This window comes from Mastomys coucha, unplaced genomic scaffold (assembly GCF_008632895.1).
Source record: "Mastomys coucha isolate ucsf_1 unplaced genomic scaffold, UCSF_Mcou_1 pScaffold8, whole genome shotgun sequence".
In the NCBI taxonomy this organism is placed as follows: domain Eukaryota; kingdom Metazoa; phylum Chordata; class Mammalia; order Rodentia; family Muridae; genus Mastomys; species Mastomys coucha.
In genome coordinates this window covers 60,067,143-60,084,543 of record NW_022196914.1, presented here as the reverse complement: position 1 = coordinate 60,084,543, position 17,401 = coordinate 60,067,143, and the positions used below count along the sequence as shown (strand labels likewise).

At 45.8% G+C, this 17,401-nt stretch overlaps 1 protein-coding gene across 2 annotated transcripts in view; it reads left to right on the top strand.

The window, feature by feature from the left end:
* Positions 1–15,044, top strand: part of Map1b (microtubule associated protein 1B) — a 94,715-nt gene extending 79,671 nt beyond the window's left edge. For both annotated transcript variants that reach the window (XM_031360282.1, XM_031360283.1), the window contains 3 exons: positions 538–7,018; positions 9,000–9,238; positions 10,560–15,044. In XM_031360282.1, coding sequence (XP_031216142.1) covers positions 538–7,018; positions 9,000–9,238; positions 10,560–10,715 — 6,876 coding nt within the window. In that variant the 3' untranslated portion in view covers positions 10,716–15,044. The remainder of the gene's footprint in view (positions 1–537; positions 7,019–8,999; positions 9,239–10,559) is intronic.
* The last annotated feature ends 2,357 nt before the right edge of the window (positions 15,045–17,401 follow it).

The window sequence follows — 17,401 nt, the reverse complement described above, 5'->3', positions numbered from 1 at the left end:
AAAATGCCATTTTAAATTAGTGACTGAGTAATCCCAGATGCACCCATCTAGATTACACATCAGCTAGACGGGATCTGAGAGATGAAAGGGAACTGAACTTAGTTTTCAATTTCTGCTGTGAAAGACTTGGTAGTTTGGATTATCCTTGATTCCCTCTACCCTCCTAAAATGCACAGCATGAATAGTTCTCATGTGCTCTGTGTAAAAGTTAGGAGCAAAAGAGCCCTTACCATGTTGAAATGAAATTGTGACGAGGAAGGTCAGAAACCACATTTTAAAATAAATGAATAAAATGCAGTAAGAAATCATTTAAAGGACCAATGAGATAGGTAAAGATACTTTTACTACCAAGCCTGTCAACCTGCATTTGACTGCCCCTCTCCCAGGAGTCACACATTATAAAGAAATGACCAACTCCAGAGCCAAGTTCGATGTAAAGTCAGTGATCCTATAATAACTAGCAATGATGTAGATGATAAGCCAGTGATGACATCACTTACCCTTTTTTCCCTTTTTTTTTTCTGTTTGCAAACCCAGATTGGGGAGCTCCTGAGCACCACTCACCCTGCCAACAAAGCCAGCCTCACCCTCTTCTGCCCTGAGGAGGGAGACTGGAAGAATTCCAACCTTGACAGACACAATCTTCAAGACTTCATCAACATTAAGCTCAACTCAGCTTCTATCTTGCCAGAAATGGAGGGACTCTCTGAGTTCACAGAGTATCTCTCAGAGTCTGTAGAAGTTCCCTCTCCCTTTGACATCCTGGAACCCCCAACCTCGGGCGGATTTCTGAAGCTCTCCAAACCTTGCTGTTACATTTTCCCAGGGGGCCGTGGGGACTCAGCCCTGTTTGCAGTGAATGGATTCAATATGCTCATTAACGGAGGATCAGAGAGAAAATCTTGCTTCTGGAAGCTCATTCGGCACTTGGACCGAGTGGACTCCATCCTGCTCACCCACATTGGGGATGACAATTTGCCTGGGATCAATAGCATGTTGCAGCGCAAGATTGCAGAGCTGGAAGAGGAGCGGTCCCAAGGGTCCACCAGCAACAGTGACTGGATGAAAAACCTCATCTCCCCTGACTTGGGGGTTGTGTTTCTCAACGTACCTGAAAATCTGAAAAACCCAGAACCCAACATCAAGATGAAGAGAAGCATAGAAGAAGCATGCTTCACTCTCCAATATCTAAACAAACTGGCCATGAAACCAGAGCCTTTATTTAGAAGTGTAGGCAATACCATTGAGCCTGTCATCCTGTTCCAAAAAATGGGAGTGGGTAAGCTTGAGATGTACGTGCTTAACCCAGTCAAAAGCAGCAAGGAAATGCAGTATTTTATGCAACAGTGGACTGGCACCAACAAAGACAAAGCCGAACTAATCCTGCCCAATGGTCAAGAAGTAGACATCCCGATTTCCTACTTAACTTCAGTCTCATCTTTGATTGTGTGGCATCCAGCCAACCCTGCTGAGAAAATCATTCGGGTTCTGTTTCCTGGAAACAGCACCCAGTACAACATCCTAGAAGGACTGGAAAAACTCAAACATCTAGACTTCCTAAAGCAGCCACTGGCCACCCAAAAAGATCTCACTGGCCAGGTGCCCACCCCCCCAGTGAAACAGGTCAAACTGAAACAGCGGGCTGACAGCCGAGAGAGTCTGAAGCCAGCCACAAAACCACTTCCCAGTAAATCAGTGAGGAAGGAGTCCAAAGAGGAAACCCCCGAAGTCACAAAAGCTAGTCAAGTGGAGAAAACACCCAAAGTTGAAAGCAAAGAGAAAGTGATAGTGAAAAAAGACAAGCCGGTAAAGACAGAAAGTAAACCTTCAGTGACAGAAAAGGAGGTGGCCAGCAAAGAGGAGCAGTCCCCAGTAAAAGCTGAGGTAGCTGAGAAGCAAGCCGCTGAGAGCAAACCCAAAGTCACCAAAGACAAAGTGGTTAAAAAGGAAATAAAGACAAAACCTGAAGAAAAGAAAGAGGAAAAGCCCAAGAAAGAAGTGGCTAAAAAAGAAGACAAAACGCCCCTCAAGAAAGATGAGAAGCCAAAAAAGGAAGAAGTGAAGAAGGAGATCAAGAAAGACATCAAAAAAGAAGAGAAAAAAGAGCTGAAGAAAGAGGTGAAGAAGGAAACACCCCTGAAGGATGCCAAGAAGGAGGTGAAGAAAGAGGAAAAGAAAGAAGCTAAAAAGGAAGAGAAGGAACCCAAAAAGGAAATCAAGAAGATCTCCAAGGACATAAAGAAATCCACTCCTCTGTCAGACACAAAGAAACCAGCTGCATTAAAACCAAAAGTGGCAAAGAAGGAAGAGGCCACCAAGAAAGAGCCTGTTGCTGCTGGGAAACTCAAGGATAAGGGGAAGGTCAAAGTCATTAAGAAGGAAGGCAAGACCACAGAAGCAGCTGCCACAGCTGTTGGCACCGCTGCCACCACAGCTGCTGCAGTGGCTGCAGCTGGAATAGTAGCCAGTGGTCCTGCCAAGGAACTTGAAGCTGAGAGGTCCCTTATGTCATCCCCTGAGGATCTAACCAAGGACTTTGAGGAACTAAAGGCTGAGGAGATTGATGTAGCCAAGGACATCAAGCCTCAGCTGGACCTCATTGAAGATGAAGAGAAACTGAAGGAAACAGAGCCGGAAGAAGCCTACGTCATTCAGAAAGAGACAGAGGTCAGCAAAGGTTCTGCTGAGTCACCTGATGAGGGGATCACCACCACGGAGGGAGAGGGGGAGTGTGAGCAAACCCCTGAGGAGCTGGAGCCAGTTGAGAAGCAGGGCGTGGAGGACATTGAGAAGTTTGAAGATGAAGGTGCTGGTTTTGAAGAATCCTCAGAGACCGGAGACTACGAAGAGAAGGCAGAAACTGAGGAGGCTGAGGAGCCCGAAGAGGATGGGGAAGACAATGTGAGCGGGAGTGCCTCTAAGCACAGCCCCACAGAAGATGACGAAAGCGCAAAGGCTGAGGCCGATGTGCACATCAAAGAGAAGAGAGAGTCTGTGGCCAGCGGTGATGACAGGGCAGAAGAAGACATGGATGAGGTGCTTGAGAAAGGAGAAACTGAACAATCCGAGGAGGAGGGCGAAGAGGAGGACAAAGCAGAGGATGCCAGAGAGGAAGACTATGAGCCCGACAAAATTGAGGCTGAAGATTATGTGATGGCTGTGGCTGACAAGGCCGCTGAGGCGGGAGTCACTGAGGAGCAGTATGGATTCCTGGGCACATCAGCCAAACAACCTGGAGTCCAGTCTCCTGGCAGAGAACCTGCATCTTCAATTCATGACGAGACCCTACCTGGAGGCTCTGAGAGCGAGGCCACCGCTTCAGATGAGGAGAATCGGGAAGACCAGCCTGAGGAATTCACTGCCACCTCTGGATATACTCAGTCTACCATTGAGATATCTAGTGAGCCTACTCCAATGGATGAGATGTCTACCCCTCGTGATGTGATGAGCGACGAGACCAACAATGAGGAGACAGAGTCCCCATCTCAGGAGTTCGTAAACATTACCAAATATGAGTCCTCACTGTATTCTCAGGAGTACTCCAAACCTGTTGTTGCATCATTCAATGGATTGTCAGAAGGGTCAAAAACAGATGCCACTGATGGTAAGGATTACAACGCTTCTGCCTCCACCATATCACCACCTTCGTCCATGGAAGAAGACAAATTCAGCAAGTCTGCTCTTCGTGATGCTTACTGCTCAGAAGAGAAAGAAGTGAAAGCCAGTGCCGAGTTGGACATTAAAGATGTTTCAGAAGAGAGACTTAGCCCAGCCAAGAGTCCATCCCTAAGTCCTTCTCCACCATCACCCATAGAGAAGACTCCCCTGGGTGAACGTAGTGTGAATTTCTCTCTGACACCAAATGAGATTAAAGTGTCGGCAGAGGGAGAGGCAACATCAGTGTCCCCTGGAGTGACCCAAGCAGTAGTTGAAGAACATTGTGGCAGTCCCGAGGAGAAGACCCTGGAAGTAGTGTCCCCATCTCAGTCTGTGACAGGCAGTGCTGGCCACACACCTTATTACCAATCTCCTACCGATGAAAAGTCCAGCCATCTACCTACAGAAGTCACTGAAAAGCCACAGGCAGTTCCAGTGAGCTTCGAATTCAGTGAGGACAAAGACGAGAATGAGAGAGCGTCCATAAGCCCTATGGATGAACCTGTGCCTGACTCAGAGTCTCCTGTGGAGAAAGTTCTGTCTCCTTTACGCAGCCCTCCCCTGATTGGATCTGAGTCCGCATATGAAGACTTCCTGAGTGCTGATTCCAAGGCTCTTGGCAGACGTTCTGAAAGCCCCTTTGAAGGGAAGAATGGAAAGCAAGGCTTCCCAGACAAAGAAAGCCCAGTTTCTGACCTGACATCCACTGGTCTTTACCAAGACAAACAGGAAGAGAAAAGCACAGGCTTCATTCCTATAAAGGAAGACTTTGGTCCAGAAAAGAAAACCAATGTTGAAATCATGAGTTCTCAATCAGCTCTGGCTTTGGATGAAAGGAAATTGGGAGGAGATGTATCTCCAACACAAATAGATGTCAGTCAGTTTGGCTCTTTCAAAGAAGACACCAAGATGTCCATTTCAGAAGGCACTGTCTCAGACAAGTCAGCCACGCCTGTGGATGAGGGTGTGGCAGAAGACACCTACTCTCACATGGAGGGTGTGGCCTCAGTCTCTACTGCCTCCGTGGCTACAAGCTCATTTCCAGAGCCAACCACAGATGACGTGTCTCCTTCTCTGCATGCTGAAGTGGGTTCTCCACATTCCACAGAGGTTGACGACTCCCTGTCAGTTTCTGTGGTGCAAACACCTACCACTTTCCAGGAAACAGAAATGTCTCCATCTAAAGAAGAGTGCCCAAGACCGATGTCAATTTCTCCTCCAGACTTCTCTCCTAAGACAGCCAAATCCAGGACACCAGTTCAAGATCACCGATCTGAACAGTCGTCAATGTCTATTGAGTTTGGCCAGGAATCCCCTGAGCATTCTCTTGCTATGGACTTTAGTCGGCAGTCTCCAGATCACCCTACGATGGGTGCTAGTATGCTTCACATCACTGAAAATGGGCCAACTGAAGTGGACTACAGTCCCTCTGATATCCAGGACTCTAGTTTGTCACATAAGATCCCGCCAACGGAAGAGCCATCCTACACCCAGGATAATGATCTGTCTGAGCTCATCTCCGTGTCTCAGGTAGAGGCGTCCCCATCCACCTCTTCTGCTCACACCCCTTCACAGATAGCCTCTCCTCTTCAGGAAGATACTCTCTCTGATGTCGTTCCTCCCAGAGAGATGTCCTTATATGCCTCACTTGCATCTGAAAAAGTGCAGAGCCTGGAAGGAGAGAAACTCTCTCCCAAATCTGATATTTCTCCACTCACCCCACGAGAGTCCTCACCTTTATATTCACCTGGCTTTTCAGATTCTACCTCTGCAGCTAAAGAGACTGCAGCAGCTCACCAAGCCTCCTCTTCCCCACCAATAGATGCCGCAGCAGCAGAGCCCTATGGCTTCCGCTCCTCCATGTTATTTGATACAATGCAACATCATCTGGCCTTGAACAGAGATTTGACTAGTATGGAGAAGGACAGCGGAGGGAAGACACCTGGTGACTTTAACTATGCCTATCAAAAGCCTGAGAATGCCACCGGATCTCCAGATGAAGAAGAGTATGACTATGAATCTCATGAGAAAACCATCCGGACCCATGATGTGGGTGGTTACTACTATGAGAAGACCGAGAGAACCATAAAATCCCCGTGTGACAGTGGGTACTCCTATGAGACCATTGAGAAGACCACCAAGACCCCAGAAGATGGTGGCTACACCTGTGAAATTACCGAGAAGACCACTCGGACCCCTGAAGAGGGTGGGTACTCATATGAGATCAGCGAGAAGACGACACGGACCCCTGAAGTAAGTGGCTACACCTATGAAAAGACCGAGAGGTCCAGAAGGCTCCTGGATGACATTAGCAATGGCTATGACGACACTGAGGATGGCGGCCACACACTTGGCGACTGTAGCTACTCCTACGAAACCACTGAGAAAATTACCAGCTTTCCTGAGTCTGAAAGCTATTCCTATGAGACGACTACAAAAACAACTCGGAGTCCAGACACCTCTGCATACTGTTACGAGACCATGGAGAAGATCACCAAGACCCCACAGGCATCCACGTACTCCTATGAGACCTCAGACCGATGCTACACTACCGAAAAGAAGTCCCCCTCAGAGGCACGCCAGGATGTCGATTTATGTCTGGTGTCCTCCTGTGAATTCAAACATCCCAAGACCGAGCTCTCGCCTTCCTTCATTAATCCAAATCCTCTCGAGTGGTTTGCTGGCGAAGAGCCCACTGAAGAATCTGAGAAGCCCCTCACTCAGTCTGGGGGAGCTCCCCCACCTTCAGGAGGAAAACAACAGGGCAGGCAATGCGATGAAACTCCACCCACCTCCGTGAGTGAGTCAGCCCCATCCCAGACGGACTCTGATGTTCCCCCAGAGACGGAAGAGTGCCCCTCCATCACAGCCGATGCCAATATTGACTCTGAAGATGAGTCAGAAACCATTCCCACAGACAAAACCGTCACATACAAACACATGGACCCACCGCCGGCCCCCATGCAAGACCGAAGCCCTTCTCCTCGCCACCCTGATGTGTCCATGGTGGACCCAGAGGCCTTGGCTATTGAGCAGAACATAGGTAAGACGCTGAAGAAAGACCTGAAGGAGAAGACCAAGACCAAGAAGCCAGGCACGAAGACCAAGTCCTCTTCGCCTGTCAAAAAGGGTGATGGGAAGTCCAAGCCGTTAGCAGCTTCCCCCAAACCAGGAGCCTTGAAGGAATCCTCTGACAAAGTGTCCAGAGTGGCTTCTCCCAAGAAGAAAGAGTCCGTGGAAAAAGCTACGAAGACCACCACCACTCCTGAGGTCAAAGCCACCCGCGGCGACGAGAAAGACAAGGAGACGAAGAATGCAGCCAACGCATCTGCGTCCAAGTCAGTGAAGACCGCAACGGCAGGTAGGTGGGGCCACCTGAAAGCCCGTCTACTCCTCTGATTGTCTTTTTGCTGAGAAGACCAGAGAGTGTGGACCAATGCTTTACCTTTCCTCCACCTTCCTCTTCCGCTTAAAGGTTCATCCCCTGGTCCAGTGGCTTTCAGATAGCAGGGTATATGACCCCATGCTGGTGGGATCCGTCTGGTGGGATTGCTGGGTTGATGTCATTCTGGACAGCAGCTGTAGGCCTGTTGCAAACCTTCAGAAGTAAGGATGTGTGTCTCAGGCTGCTCTGGGAGACTTCAGGCAGGTTGACCTTAAAAAATCACATTGGGGTGATAGGTCAGGAGCTCCCAAAAGCGTATGGCAGACCAAAGTTTCCCTGGCAAACCTGGAATTTTGTCTAGGCCCAATATTTATTTCTTCTGTAAAATTTAAAATGTAAAATTATAGAAATCGACACATTTGGAAAAAAAAAACCAAACAAACAACTAACATTTAGGCAATATGTGCCCATTGAAGCATCTGCTGTGCTTTCTTACCCGCTCGTGAACAGTGTGATTGCAGTTGACCAATAACTATCATCAAACCAGTCAAGCTGTTCTCCTTCCTACTCATGGCCTCGCTAGCACAGTGATTTCTCAGACTGGAACTCTGCCCAGCAGGAGCTAAGTAGAAGTGCCTGCCGGTTTCCCATTTGCCACTGATACCCAGCAGTTTCCCTTCCTTAGCAACGGCTGGAGGCTTTTCCTTTGTTTTGTGAGATAGGTTCTCACCATTTTGGAAATTATTGGAGGTTGTTTACAAGCTCCAACCCCAAATTTCTTAAACATTTTTTTTCCCAGATAGCAGTGTTTTATTTTTAAATCATTCTAGCATGAGCCAATCCAAAGATCCACTAGTTTGATATTTACATGCTGGTGCAATGGTAGAAAACTATGAGAAGTCTTTGTTTCCATGATTCATCTACATGAGTCTTCTGTTTCTACAAGATCGGTGTGTTTCAAACAGCATCCATTGCATTGCACAGTAGGACGGCAACACTGGGTGCAGCGGGCATGCCGTGGGACCAGAATTAGGGCTGCTGTGGAGCTGTGTGTGCCATGCTACACACACAACCAGAAACCCCATGCATCATTACGTCTGATTTTAAATTAATTTCAATGCGTGATCAGGAATTTCTTACTGTTGAAAAACATATTTGTCCATTCATGTTTAGTTGTTGAATTCCATATGGCATCAGGATCCGTAGGTTGAGCCTCTGTCTTTTCAAACTAGAATTACACATTAGTACAAGTAGATCCTTTGGATGGAGAGTACTCTTACTTAATTCCTCTTCATTTTTATTATTTTGGTTTTTCTTGAGACACGGTTGTTTGTTTTGTTTTGTTTTGTTTTTGTTTGTTTGTTTTTTGTTTTCATTTTTGTTTTTTCATTTTTTTCGAGACAGGGTTTCTCTGTGTAGCCCTGGCTCTCCTGGAACTCACTCTGTAGACCAGGCTGGCTTCGAACTCAGAAATCTGCCTGCCTCTGCCTCCCAAGTGCTGGGATTAAAGGTGTGTACCACCACTGCCTGGTGAGACAGAGTTTCTTTATACAACAGCCCCGCTGTCCTGGAACTCACTTTGTAGACCAGCCTGTCCTCGAACTCACAGAGATCCATGTGTCTCTGCTTCCTGAGTGCTGGGATTAAAGGCATGTGCCACCACTACCTGGCACTAATTCCTTTTTAAAAAAAAAAAAAAAGTCCAGGAAACTCTTTTTTCTTCCTAAGGGGTTGTCTGCAAAGGGAAGCCCAAGTCTCCTTTTTCAATTTCTCCGATTGAGATGGTAAACAAGCATGGTATCACTTCTCGACCCCTAGTCTTTGAGGCCCTATAGGAGGTGCCAGGGAGCTGGGATTCCTACCATCCTTTTCATGTCCCAGAGGACCCAGCTGGGATCTGTGGGTGTGTCTGTGTCTTCACACTGCTATGACTCCTGCTTTGTCTTTGTTATCAAAGGACCAGGGACCACTAAGACGGCCAAGTCGTCCACCGTGCCTCCAGGCCTCCCTGTGTATTTGGACCTGTGTTATATTCCTAACCACAGCAACAGTAAGAATGTCGATGTCGAGTTTTTCAAGAGAGTGAGGTCATCGTACTACGTGGTGAGTGGGAACGACCCCGCCGCGGAGGAGCCCAGCCGGGCCGTCCTGGATGCCTTGTTGGAAGGGAAGGCTCAGTGGGGAAGCAACATGCAGGTAAGAACACGGGGCCCATGTCTGAGCTGCATTTGAGCTGATTCTAGAGGTCAATAGAAGGAACCATGTTGAAATAGGAGTCTTTGGCATTACAGATCCACATGTAGAACCTTCCTGACGGTTGCATGTGAAATAGGCCAACTGATGTTTTCCAGTAACCACAACCAAGCTGTAAAAATTAAAAGGTTTTTTTTTTGTTTTTGTTTTTTTGTTTTCCCATCGAGGGGAGGAGTTATAGCCTAGAATCTAAATCAGCTAGGAACTTGCAGTTCAAATGAAAGGTCAACTTAGCATACAGAAGATAGCCCAAGGTGGCATCCTTGACAGGCTCACTCTCAGTAGCAGTGGAGGAGAACCACCTTACCTAAGACAGAGTCCGTGCAGTGGTAAATGACCTGAAATGAATTGTTCTCCTCACCCCTGCCCCTCCCCCCAATTCTGAGCATTGTGTGTATGAATCAAAGTTGTCCTGAACCTGTGGAATTGCTGCTAAGCAATTGTCTTTACTCATTTGTGTTTCTCTAGTAGACTAAAGCTAGGAACATGGTCACTGGGCGAGGTACGTGGGGATCAAGTCTCTGGGGATCAAGTCTCCAGGTGAGATTGCAGAGTGGTGTCATTGTCTCTCAGGATATTATTCAGCTCCAGCCCCTCAGGGCTGGCTATGGACCATCCAGTCTCCATGTTCCTATTGGGCTCCCATCACTGGTTATCTGATTTGTGTTTTTGCAAATAGTCACCTAGCAGCCTGTGCTCACATCTTCCATAAGATTGCTTCCTAATACTTCCATAGTATTCACATGAGAAGTACCAATCAGTACTCCACTCCTACAGCACACAGTCTCTGTTTTCAGGCCTACAGGTGGGCTATTGAGGGTTTGCGCTACAATATACAGCGTCTTGCATTAAGTATGGAGTGTAGTCTGTCCAACATTTGCCCGGTGTTAATGGAAACGTGAGACTCGATACCTAACCCAAACAGTTCTCAACACTACTTTGTTAAAAAGCCATCAGTGAAATTTACATGAATGAACTACAAGTTCCTAGGTAATTCAGATTCTAGGTTCCAACTCCTCCCCTCAATGACCCTCCTCCCAAAATAAAAATAAAAAAAAAAATTAAAATCCTTCTAATTTTTACAACTTGGTTGTGGCTCCTGGAAAACATCAGTTGAAAACTTCACTGGCATTTTTCAGGAACACAACATTTTTTTCCTTCTTTTATCCCTTTCTGCTAGTGACCCAATAGACACCTTGTTCTGTTTTTACTCTGGCATCTATCCCTACTGCCCTTTAACTATCTCCTTTCCTCCCCTTTGTAGGTGACTCTGATCCCAACACATGACTCCGAGGTGATGAGAGAGTGGTACCAGGAGACCCATGAGAAGCAGCAGGACCTCAACATCATGGTCTTAGCAAGCAGTAGTACAGTGGTCATGCAAGACGAGTCCTTCCCCGCATGTAAGATAGAACTGTAGAGACCGCAGCCGGCCACACCACAGGATTCGAACTGTGTTTCCAGAAATTCTTGAATTTGAAACTACCTTTTCTAAAACGTCCATTCATCTAATTAAGTCACTGAACAATGATTACCCGCCAGATGCTATACTGTGTCATGGTGATGCAAGTCACTGATATTTCTCAATTTTTGCCGACTGCTAAGGGAAGTAACCATATTCCCACAATAGATTTCAAGTTACTGCAAAATTACCTACCCCCGTTCATCTCAGCTGAACATTTGGAAGCCATGCACTCGCACACCCAACTGACTTCTGCTAGGTATTGGCATTTATCTTAGAGAGAGAAAGAGAGAGGGAAAGAGAGTCAGCGAGAGGGGAGGGAGAGAGATGGGAGAGGGACAAAGAGAGGCAGGAGAGAGAGAGAGAGAGAGTGAGTGAGAGAGGAAGAATCAGAAAGAAAAAGAATGCAAGAGACAAAGGTGGAGAGTTCTGATGAGATGCCCAGGGAGTAAGAGTGGGCAGGATGGGGTATAAAGAAGACACCAGCAACCAGGTCTGCATTTTCTCAGGCCACAGCTATTCTGTGGTCTACACAGGTGGAGTTTTCCATTTTCATCAGAGTCATCAGAAAGAGTCTTCATCTCCTAAAGTATGTTTCTAAAGAATAGAAAGAATGAAGCCTGTAACGAGGGCATGAGATTGTTCACGCCTTAATTCAATGCCTTTGCTATTATAAAGGCTGCACACGGCATAATGTAGCAAATGTAGACTGGACGAGCAAGTGGTGTGAGCCCCATTCAGAACTCTCAGACTTTGCAAACACACGAGTAGGTTGATCTAAGGCATGCTCCCAGCATTTGACTACCCAAGTCCACACCAAGTCAACCTGCATGCAGCAGCACCCAAGTCCACCCCAGTTAACTGAAGCAAATACCAAAGCAGTTGGGAGTACACATGGGAGACATTTTGCCTTAGGAAGTGACTTGAATGTACAAAGATACCTGATGCACTTATTTTTTAATGTGAGACAGCGAGTTTTTAAAACATCCATGTAGGATTGTAGATACTCCAGGTAAAGGAGCGTGTGAGGAGGGAAGGTATCAGAAGCTTATCTGATTGGCCCAACGATTTAGTGCAGAGTCATGCTTGTGAACATCACCGCGTCGGATGTACCCGTGGCCACTCAGCCAAATGCGTTGCGCCTTTTGTAGCTTCTTTAATGCTTCAAGTTCAAGACTGAAATGGCTTCCATGACCAGGGCCAGGAAAACAGTGGATCTTACAGTGGAAGAGGTTCTCAGCAAGTGTACGGTATCTGCCTTCCTTTGTCTTGCATTGGCTGTTTCAATTTTCCATTAATTTCAACACATGGGAACACATGTACAGAAGATCTTTTTTTGTTGTTGATTTTAGGTACGCAAGAACTTTTCATAGATGAACTTTTTAACAAACGTTTTCATTTACAGGAAAATGCAAAGAAAAATTTGAAGCGGTGGTCTTTTTTTTTTAATTATTATTTTAAGTGTTTTTGTAAGACAAAAACTGAAGTTTTCTAAGGCTCTGGCAAGATCTGAAGTCTGATATTGAAGTCGTGATATTTATTTAAAAGCCTGTCACCACCGGAAATGGTGGTACCTCCCACCCGTTGACTCTCATACCGTAAAAGTGTGAGTCCGTGCTGTTTGAGAGTGGGTTGGTGGCAGGGTAGGCTGCTGTCCGGGGCATCACCCAATGCTATCCCCTCCTCCTTTCAAGATTATTCACCAGGAAGTAAAAGAGCCAAGTTCAGAAGCACCCTAGCACCAGTTTGCTTGGGGGTTTTCTTTTCTAGAAGAACATTCAGTTGAAAGAAATAATAGATTGAAAACAAATGAATTCTCAACTCCTCTGTTCACCATGTAGAGAGTTCAGACATAATGTCCGTCACTGTCATCACTGAACCACGGACTTGTGACGCCAGATCACAAGGAAAACTTTCGCCAAGTTTCAAGTGGCAGATCCATGTACCAGGGTTCAGAGGTGGCAAGCTTCTCTCAGTGACAGCTGTGCTGTGCTCAGTCACTCTACGTTTCCTGCAGACTATTAAGATCTATGGAGTAGTGAACAATGACCTCATTTTATTTTCTATGTTAGTTATTTATTTCAAAATTTACATTTTAGTTTATTTTCGTCTGTGAAGTATATGTTTCGCACTGCTATTTACTCTGAGGGTTTAAACAATATTTCTCCAGGGTTCCCTCACTGAGGACCCGTGCAGTCTACTTAATGCTGTGAATCACATTTTCCAAATGTTTAATTTTTTAAAGAAAATTAATATTCTATTTTTGTTAGTTGTCTCTAGGAATGCAGCTTTTATTTATTATCCTGTTTTTTTCAAACCCGTAACAGTGACACACTCAAGGTACAAAACCGTCCTATCTGATGGAAAAGTCATTGTAATGAAAATGGAGTTCATTGACTGTAGTAAGCTCATTTGCTTCTCCCTTCATCAGACAAGCTGAATACACACAAGATCGTGATTAAATGGTAGCTGTTAGGTTGGTCCACATAATGCACGCAGAGAAACAGTTTCCAGCCTTCTTGCCAAATCCAGACCTCTGACTGACTTTTCTTTCATAGGAGATGGAGTTATTTTCAAGTTTTCCAACTTAGGTTTATTTAGCCTTTATATTATTTTGTTTTTTTAAAAAATATAAATACCTTAGAAGAGCCATAGCCAGCCTTCAATTATAACCACTTGGCCCCATACTTCTTATTGTTTCTACAGAATCTAATGGGGAAAATGCTTTTCAAAACTGTCACTGATCCACTGGCTCTGATTCCTATCCAGTCTGGCAGCACCCTCCTGCACCCCCTGTCCTCAGTGATTGCCACGGAGCCGAGGACACCCGGGTGTAGTACAGCTTTACAGGTGGCTCCTGACCTCCCAGGCACCTCCCCTACACGTGTGGCTAATCTGATCTTGCTAGTTCCATACATACCCAATTAGTTTAGAGGTAGCCACCACAATGGACCCTGTATATTTGTGGTGAGAGCTAAAAACCGACACAGACTTCTAGAAGATTTGTGCATACAGTTCTTAATCCAATTGTATAGATTGAATATTTGAGTGGAAGGCGTTTCCACCTTGTTTAAATGATGGAATTCTATTGAGCTAGCATTCCTGATCATGACCTTTTTGGTAGTATTTGTAAACAAAATTCTACAGAGACTAAATCTTAGAGATAATCCTCCATTTCAAGTTTTAACCAATTCTGTCCTCTTATTCCAAACCCCGAACCCCATGCATGCTTTTTCAGTCTTGTTGATGGGACTGGACACAGTGACCGACCCCTCGCCCCAAACACCGTTTTCCATGGAATTCAAAAGAAAAAAAATTTTTTTTCCTTAACGTTACATATCATAGTGAATGGTTTCCCCAGTGTATATGAATGTTTTAAGTGTTTCCAATAGCTTATGAAATTTAGGAGCTTTCTAATACTCGTTTTATAAATTTAATCATTTGCTAATGGAAATTTTACCACCTCCCATTTCTTTTACGAATCTTAGCTCCTGGAGCGGCGCTACAATTCTGGAGTTGTTTTTCTCACCTCCTCTGTCAGTTGTCACAGGAGGTCCCTGCTTGGCAATGACATTTGTGAGTTAGGATAATGACTTTCCTTCTCTTCTTTTTTTCCTTTCATACTTCAGATTTAGGAGAAAAAGATTCCGTTTCCACGTGAGAGGAACTGTAAGCTTTTATCATTTAACCAGCTGAACTACACACCAAAAGCAGCCTAGGAATCAGCACCGCTTTGGTAGCAATTAGGTTTTATTCACCTGGTATTAAAACTATTCACTATTTCAAAACAAAAAACAAAAACCGAGACTTCATGAATTCATTTCAAAGACAGCATCAAAAACTGAGAAGGAAGGAAAACAACAACAGCTAATAATCGGCTTCTCCGCACGTGTGGAACTCCGGAAACAGGAGCCGCGGAGAAGCGGCTCTGCCCAGCCGCCCGCGCCGTGCTCGCGGCGGTCCTCATCGCTTTCCCGCATGCGCCCGCCCGCAGGCAGCGTGCAGTCCTAAGCCAGGCTGTGGAGAAGCTCACTCTCTCTCTTGTTCTGAATGGTGTTTGTGTCGGTCTGCAGCTGTGTATGGTATTATGTCTTATAATCCTGCATCACTTCCATCCTATCCAGTCATATCTAATGTAGAAAAATTAGTTTCCAGTGAAAGTAATATGTAGTGCTTTTATGATATTTGTGTGCAATATCCCCTCTTCTATCGAGGATATTTGATGTAAAGGAAAAAAAAAAACCAGAAACTCAGTTCCACAATAAAATACAAAGTGGCAAAAGTTCACGCTTGTGTTGAGACATCTTTGTCATTTGGAGTTCTCCTCCAGGATCAGGTGTTTTCATGGCGGGCTCCCCGGCTCTGGGTGAACGGCCAAGAGGGTCCCAGCTGATTTTTGCAACTTATTTTCAGTGTCTTTTATAGTCAAGCTCCTCAGGGGAGGGACTTCGCGCCCACAAGAAGGAGACCTCTGCACACAGGTTTTGTAATCCAGTGGGCATGTGATGGCCGGTGAACCACACCCTGGGAGGCACCAACCCCAGCTGTGACCCAGCACACTGGAAAATCCTTCGTGTGATAGACGGACGTGAGGGTGTTTTAAGGATTAATATTTTGAACTCTGGAGATGAAGAGGGTGGGGGGAGCAAATGCTTTTCTACCATTAGGTAATCAAAAGACAGTTTCTGTTTATAAATCTTATATACATTTTCTCCCAGGCCTTTGATTCATCATTTAAATCTCATAATGGAATTTATTTCCAGATGAAGGTTTGCCAAGAATAAACTCCCTGTTTTCTGAACATGTCAAGGGCAGATCTGGAATCTAATGTGTGTACCCACTCTCAATAAGCACATGGCATAAGTAATGACTTTACTTTAAATAAATATTTAAACAGATATTTTACTGACACTGTCTGAGGAGCATTGCCACTTTTTTTTAAAAAAAAAAAAACTTCCTCAATATTGCACAGGCAAAAAGCATCTTGGGGGCCGTAAGCGAAGGCCAAATCAGAGTGGGGAAAGGTTGTTTTTGAACGGACTACAAGGCAAGCTTCTAGATGTTCCTCTACTGGAAAGCCCTCCATGTGGCCCTCGTTTCACAATGTTTATCGTTAGCAGTTCACAATCACACTACACCTTCTGCCGCTATGAGGCACAGAAGCGGAAGCTGAGCCCTCTTCAGACAGGAGTTACCTCTTCTTAGCCACACCTAGCATGGAGGTTGGGTGCCCACAGAATCCCAGTCCCCTGGCTCCTGTGTTCATGCAACAACATCTTCATTTGGGAACTCCAGACTTCTAGCCCAGTTGTACTCAGGCCGAACATTCGTACAAGTCATCATTTGCCCATTTCCCTGAGGAACCGTGTTCAGAAAGAATAAGGATGTTCCTGCCATCCGTGTAATTTTCTGACACATATTCAGTCAGAAAAGAAAATCCATATTGCTCTCCAGTTTAATCTCTATCACTTCAGGAAGTCCCTTGGGTACCCTGGCCTTAGGTCTTAACCGCAGGTTCTGAACTATTACTATTTTGGACTGGGCACAGGGTCCTTGGGGTGTGTGGTAGTTTGCTCTCTTGTGCCCTCTGAGATGTTTAACAGCATTCCTGGCCCCACAGCTGCCACTGGTGACAGATGGTCCCGCTCTCACACCCAGGGCTATTTATTTGTTGATTGTGTAGTATGCCAGGAGGAGACCAGCAGTGTCTCCAGCTAGTGACAGAATGGGACTCTGTCACACACACATTCTTGTCTGCCATGCCCCTTGGTGAAAGCTGAGGTGTGCACTAGACTCATGGAGGGTCCCCAGAAGGACTGAGCCTTTCCTGCCCCAACTTAGTTGAGCATTCCCGTTAGTTTCCTCTAGTTCCCTGTTGAACTTTTTTCCCTCTCACTTGCCTTCTTGGAGTCCTTGCCTTCTATCCTGCTTGTGTGTGTGTGTGTCTGTGTGTGTGCCCTCGCACACATGCGCACACGCATCCATCCGTGCGAGCCTGTCCTTCCAGATCTGATCCGACTTGACTCTGGCCCTCCAGCCCACTGAGATGGCTTCAACACTTCAACACTATTCTAAGAGCTCCTTTTCTTGTATGTGTGAAGCACAACTGCAAGAGTTCTCACCATGTTCTTAGGAATTACATACAGCAATGCTTGTAAAGGGTTTAATATGCCACTTGGCTATGAACGATCGATAGATATAAGCATTTGCTGGGCGTGGTGGCGCTGGCTTCTAGCTTCTTCACCTCCTAGTTACCTGCTTGGAGACACCTAAGTAGGATGCAAGTGAGTCAGTTGTAATTCTGATATGTTCTCCCTTTCCATGAAACACCTCTCTGACAAATTTCACTTGGTCTGAATCACCCAGAGGTTTCCCTGTGGGGAGTTCTCTTGGGAGAATGATTCCAGCCTGGTCCCCAGATTTTCAATTCAAAGAGGAAGTGTTCCCCAGTAAACAAATATAAGTGCTTTCCTCACAGTGACGACTGCTCTCTGGATACAGTAGTTGAGGGTAAGAGCCCCTGCCTTCATGGAGTTTAAAGTCTGTGGCACTGATGAGTTCAGGGAATTCATTTAATGGGGAGGGTTTCACTCTAAGGGGTGTGGCAAACTTGCCCTGAGGATGATTCATAAGAACCTAGAGGA